The 5,827-nt window shown below is 55.5% G+C and overlaps 1 protein-coding gene across 1 annotated transcript in view; it reads left to right on the top strand.

The window, feature by feature from the left end:
* The window catches only part of ITGAX (integrin subunit alpha X), a 32,313-nt gene extending 26,699 nt beyond the window's left edge, over nt 1–5,614 (top strand). The window contains 3 exon segments of the mRNA XM_006148108.3: nt 3,630–3,740; nt 4,718–4,792; nt 4,794–5,614. Of these exon segments, the coding sequence (XP_006148170.1) occupies nt 3,630–3,740; nt 4,718–4,792; nt 4,794–5,063 (456 nt within the window). The 3' untranslated portion in view covers nt 5,064–5,614.
* Nucleotides 5,615–5,827: the final 213 nt, after the last annotated feature.

The raw sequence follows: 5,827 nt of genomic DNA, 5'->3' as shown, positions 1-5,827 counted from the left end.
TGATGCCCCCCCCAGGGCTGTGCTGGGAGCCCGGCTGCTTCTGACAGCCAATGTGAGCAGGTGAGCCGGGCCAGGCCCAGGGCCAGCGTCCCCTCACCTCCTGCCTTGCACCCCACCTGCCTCCTCTGAGGTCCTTGGCTACTGGGCCTCTCCTCTTTCTCCAGTGACAATAACACGCCTAGGACCAGCAAGACCACCTTCCAGCTGGAGCTCCCAGTGAAGTACACCGTCTACACTGTGATCAGCAGGTATCTCAGAAGGGTTCTTCTCCGTCACCCTGACTGGAGAGAGGGCGGTTCTCATCGCCTGCAGCAGCTGAACATCTGGATAGTTTAGAGTTTATCGCCGCCCTCCCTAGTGGTAGATGACACTGCTCGAAGCGTTTACTCACCAGTGAAAGTTTATTGCAGGCTAGTTATGATCATAATAATTCTGCTAGTAACGACAGGTCTCAGAACTTCAAGATTCTCTCGGTCCCTATGGGGTCCCTATGAGATTGAAGACGTGTCCCCCCGTCTTTGAATTCTTTCAGGCTTATTGGAAAGGAAAATTACCTCGATCCAAACCAAAGTCTCACCAAGGGCCTCTCTGTGGTCCTGTACTGTGGGGAGACGTGGGTTTCCAAGAGGGGGCCAGGGCTTCCTGTAAGGGGAGTCGCCTGCTAGACATTGAAGGTGCCCTGCACGGGCTTGGCCTGCAGTGACTTTCAAAGGGGCCCTCGGCCTTTGGGCAGCACACTTCTGTGCGAGAAACAGACCTCTCTCTACAGAGCTTTAGAACCTGCTTCCCCCTCCTCAGTCCTCTGGGGAAGCTAGATAGAATAAGTCCCCTGCTGCAGAGGATGGGTGTCAGGCAGAAACTGGACAAGTGGGCCGGGCCTTATAATGCTGCTGGAGGGGGACCAGCAGATGGTGCGGTGGCTGCATTGCTGGACTCCCACGTGGTCGGCCACAGTTAAGCCTTGGATCCTGTGGCTTGAAACTCACACCAGGTGCATATGCATGTGTGCCTAAAATCCCTAGACAAGAATGCAGGAGAAGGTACTGAGGCATGGCCATCCCTCCCAGGGGATGATTTCTCTCTTTCTATCTCTCTGTCTCTCCAGCAAGCACATGCACCCTATGGCAAAAATCTCTCAAAAAAAACCCAAAAAACTGCCTGAAGAGGGTTAGATGAGGTGTTTGAAACCCCAGGCAAAGCGCTGAGCTGAGTGCTGCCCACAGACACCTTCCCAGCACGTGCTGTGCACCGGGCGCAGGGCTGTGCTCCTTCCCACCAACGCATTTAACGCTCGACAGACTTACGGGGCCCCCGTTATCCACTGGGTCCTCAGAAAAGTCATGATGCATTTTTGCATAGAAAACCAGAACAATTTATGATGACTTTTCCAATGACCAAATAACATCCAAACCAGAAAGTAACCTCAGCCCTTGTGGGGTTTGCTCTTTAGATGTTCTCTTCCTGCCTAGAGCTTCACACTCATATTTGCACCTGCACATTTGGGGGTTCCCAGCCAGGTGCATGCTCTGAGCGTGTTTGTAGGGTGTGCACTAGGGCTCTCACACCTCTTTGCAGGGGACTCACAGGAAGAGCATTCTGCCTCCAGGCAAGTGGGGTGTTACAGCTTAGCCACACTCTTCAGACGTGACCAACCCTGTGAGCAGCGGTACCCCCAGAGCCAGGCTAGGGGCAGTCCCTTGACGGAGGAGGAATAAGGCTTTGGCACAGGAGTGCTGGGTTGGAATTTGGACGATTCAGGCATGGACCAGGTACCCAAGGAGTGGACCAGTGAGGGCGAGTGAGAGCAGCCACCCAAGTGAGGATCCAGGCTAGCCCCTGGGTCTCCAGGCTTAGGCCTGAGTAGGCCTCAGGAGGTCTCATTGAACTGGGGTCCAGTGAAGAATCTGCTGCTGGGTCCTCCCATTACCTGCAGGTCCTAGTCAATGGGAGAGGGGGGCTTGGGGAAGGCCAGGGAAGACCAGAAAGGGGCCAGGCTCAGGGGACATTTGGCCAACAGCTTGAGTCTCCCCAAACCTTTGCCGTGTACCAGTCCCCACCAGCATCCATGTGCTCCTGAAAGACTGAAAGGGAAACTGAGGTGTAGAAAGGGCAGACCTTAGAGGTCGGCAGTGCAACTCTTGGTCCCCTTCCCTGCAGTCCTGCCCTGAGCAGTCTCCTCCATGGGCAGCTTCTGCAAGCACCTTGTACCCATCTCTAAGTCCAGCCATGCTCCCCAAACCCTCCTTATCCCAACTCAGCCAAGCCTTCATTCCAGGCCACCCCAGGCCCCACCGATCACCTGTCCTGTCATGTTGCAGCCAGAGCCTTCTCAGGAGGCTCCGGGGACTCCACACTCACCATGCCTCTTCTCTCCTCAGCCATGAGCAATCCACCAAGTACCTCAACTTCTCCGCCTCAGAGAAGCAGCAGAGCAGTGTGGCCCAGCACAGATATCAGGCAAGGGGTGGAGATGCGGGAGCCTGGGCTGGGGCGGGGCCTGGGACTGGAGCGTAGGGAGAGGCGTGGGCTTTGGCGTGGGCTCTGGCCTCACTGCCCTTCATGCAGGTGAACAACCTGGGTCAGCGGGACCTGCCCGTCAGCATCTACTTCTGGGTGCCCATGGAGCTGCACCAGGAGCCAGTGTGGACGCAGGTGGAAGTCTCCTGCCCCCAGGTACTCAGGGCTGACACCCTCCAGGACTCCCTGCACTTCTCATGACTTCCTGATGTCTCAGCTGGGACGCTTGGCCTCTGTGTCTCCTAGAACCCGTCCATGCAGTGCTCTTCAGAGAGAATAGCTCCCCCAGAGTCCGACTTCCTGAATCACATTCAGAAGAATGCTGTGCTGGTGAGGAGGGCTCTGGGCTGTCCCCCGGAAGTCCCACATGAGAGGAGTGATTCAGGAATCGTGCTCCATTCTAACAGACACGTGCTGAGCAGCCTCAGGTTCCAGTCGTGGCTGCTGCCTTCACGTGGCACCACTTAATGCCACCTTCTGCCTTCAGCCTCATCTTGCTACTCTGTCCCCAGGACTGTTCGATCGCTGCCTGCCTGAGGCTCCGCTGTGACATCCCATCCTTTGGCGTCCAGGAGGAACTCGACTTCGTCCTGAAGGGCAACCTCAGCTTTGGCTGGGTCAGCCAGGTGTGCAGGCCCCACAGAGAGCCCTCCTCCAGACTCAGGCCGCCCCTGCTGGGTCTGAGCCAACCTCAAGCCAGGACATGTCTGGGTCTCTGAGCATCCCCCAGACCAATTCCTCGGCCCCCTTGCCCCATCTTTTGCAGACACTGCAGAAGAAGGTGTCACTGGTGAGTGTGGCTGAAATCACGTTTGACAGATCCGTGTACGCCCAGCTTCCCGGACAGGAGGCATTTCTGAGAGCCCAGGTGTGACTGCGTGGTAGGCGGGGGCCGGGCTGGTACAGGCTCCTGAGCTAAACCTGTGAGGCTGGGTAGGGGTCTGCCCGCCTAGAGGGAAGAGGGTGACGGCTGTCCCTACGCGCATGGGTGCTTCTGCCCCCCTCGCCCCTTGGAGCAGGGCCTGGGGAAGGCGGGGAGGGAGTTAGAGGTTGGGGAACCTGGGAGGAGCCTGGGCAGCAAGAGACCTGGTTCTTTCTGTTCCTCAAATCAGACGGAGACGGTGCTGGAAGAATATAAGGTGCACAACCCCATCCCCCTCATCGCGGGCAGCTCAGTGGGAGGTCTGCTGCTGCTGGCTCTCATCACAGCCACGCTGTACAAGGCGAGTGTTTTCTCCTACTTTTGACACCACCTGTACTTGGCCCCATCTTTTTCTTTTAATTGCCAGAAGGCCTGTGCGCTTGCTTGAGAAAGACAGAGATAGCAAGAGAGAAGGCAAGGGGGAAAGTACCCTGCGACGGAGCACGGCCGTGCTGCAGTCCCTTCTCTTCCAGTTTCCATCCTGGCAGAATTTTAGACACACATGCACATGCACCCTGTGTTTGTTTTTCAAGCTGCTGGGGCCAAGATTTGAACCATAGTCAACCATGTGGGATTTGGCTCCCTTTCACACCATGCTACAAGGCTGGCCCTAATCCCACTCTTAAAAGGAAAAAAAAAAAAAAGCTTCATTTCTTCCACGAGAGAGAGAAAGAGACCCTTGACCAGGATACACTTGGCTTATTCAAATCAACCCAGGATCTGAACCTGTTCCTCCGGGTGGCTGCAGAGCCATGCTGCAGTGACCTACCACCCACAGCGCTACAGCTGGCCCGAGCCCACCATTTCTCCAGCGTAAGAAAGACTCACCTTGGAGTCGGTGCATGTGCTAGCTGGGTCACTCTATGTGAGATGCATCCCCTGCCTGCGAGCTCTCCTCCCTAAACACCCCCCATTCTGGGCCTTCCCGTCTGATTCTCAGGCCTCTCTGGCCCCTCTCTCTTTCTTCCCCATGCCTCTCCACCTCCCTGTGTGTTTCTCCAGAGAGCAGGTACTAATAGATATGCTCGGAGCTGGGTTTGAAAGTCACTCACCGCAGAGTCTCTCTTTCTTTGACTGTAGGCAAGTGATTTCTCAGCCTGGAGGTGGTGCCCCTCAGCTCATAGAACACTGGTGAGGTCCGAGTGACACCGTGTGTATCACGTTCCCAGTGCAGAGCTTTGGACAAAGCAGGGGCTCCAGAAGTGCTGACCACCCCTCCCCATCATCTCTCCTCCTCTCTGCACTGGACTCTCTGATTGTCTTCCCCTCCTTTCACAGGTTGGCTTCTTCAAACGTCAGTACAAGGAAATGATGCAGGAAGAAAACCAACAGATTGTCCCAGGAAATGAGGCATCAGATCCCCGAGCCGCCCAGTGAGGAACAACCTCCTGGCTCTTCGGATCTGCTCTTCCCAGCCAGGCTTCCTGACTCTCACTCTCACCGCAGTCAGGCCCAAGAGAGAAGAAACACTCCGCGTGGGGGGGCTGGGATCAGGCCGCTTTCTCTGGGAGAACGCAGTGCGTCTGACAGTGGGTCTTGCTGCCTGGGAAGGGCCTTGTGTCTTGTCAAGGTTCCAACTGGACACCCTCAGGCTGGGGTCCCTGCCCTGCCCCCAGAGGACTAGCCTTGGAGTTTCTACCTAGAAATACATGGACGACAGTCCCAGGCCCCAGTCTTCCTTCCACCAGCCACCAGTGATCTTTCCATAACACAGCTCTAAGCAAACTGCTTATCCTCATCTGTCTTTGGTGGCTCCCTGTGTTCCTCCATATAATGTCCAAATGTCCCAGCTTGGTGAGAGCCCAACTCCTTCTCCGGAAGGTGGGCTTCCGAGCACACAGCACAAGGCACTGTGCCATGCTGTTGTCCTTCTTTCTGCCAAAATACCATCGGCCTCAGCTCTCAGCTTTATCTGGGAATCTCAGTCTCCCAATTGAACTGGAACAAGAGGTCTGTGCTCTCTGTAAAGCTGCCTCCCAGCACTGCGGCCCGTTGCAGGACAGCTCCTCAGTGCTACCGCAGCCCAACCCACTCTTGTGTCAAAAGGGGCCTTGGGGACCAGCAGTTGGTGTAATGGCTATGTTGCTGGACTCCCACATAGTCAACAGTGGTTCAAGTCCCAGACCCGGTGGCTTAAACTTATGCCAGGCGCGTGTGTGTGCGTGCCCAAGATTATGAGAGGAGAATGGAGGAGAAGGGATTGTGGGGGGTGATTTCTCGCTTTCTGTCTCTCTGTCTTTCCCTTTCGGGCGAGCGCAAAGACCTCTAAAAATAAAATAAAATAAAAGGACCTTGGCCACTTCCAGTGTCTGAAGTTCCAAATATAGAAATGCATGTCAGCACAGAAACACTAAGGTGTGTGTTTTAAGTGTTTGCATTCATATATTA

This window comes from Tupaia chinensis, unplaced genomic scaffold (genome assembly GCF_000334495.1).
Source record: "Tupaia chinensis unplaced genomic scaffold, TupChi_1.0 Scaffold000231_1, whole genome shotgun sequence".
In the NCBI taxonomy this organism is placed as follows: Eukaryota; Metazoa; Chordata; class Mammalia; order Scandentia; family Tupaiidae; genus Tupaia; species Tupaia belangeri.
Note: the sequence above shows the minus strand (reverse complement) of the source record. Positions and strands in the feature narration are given on the sequence as shown.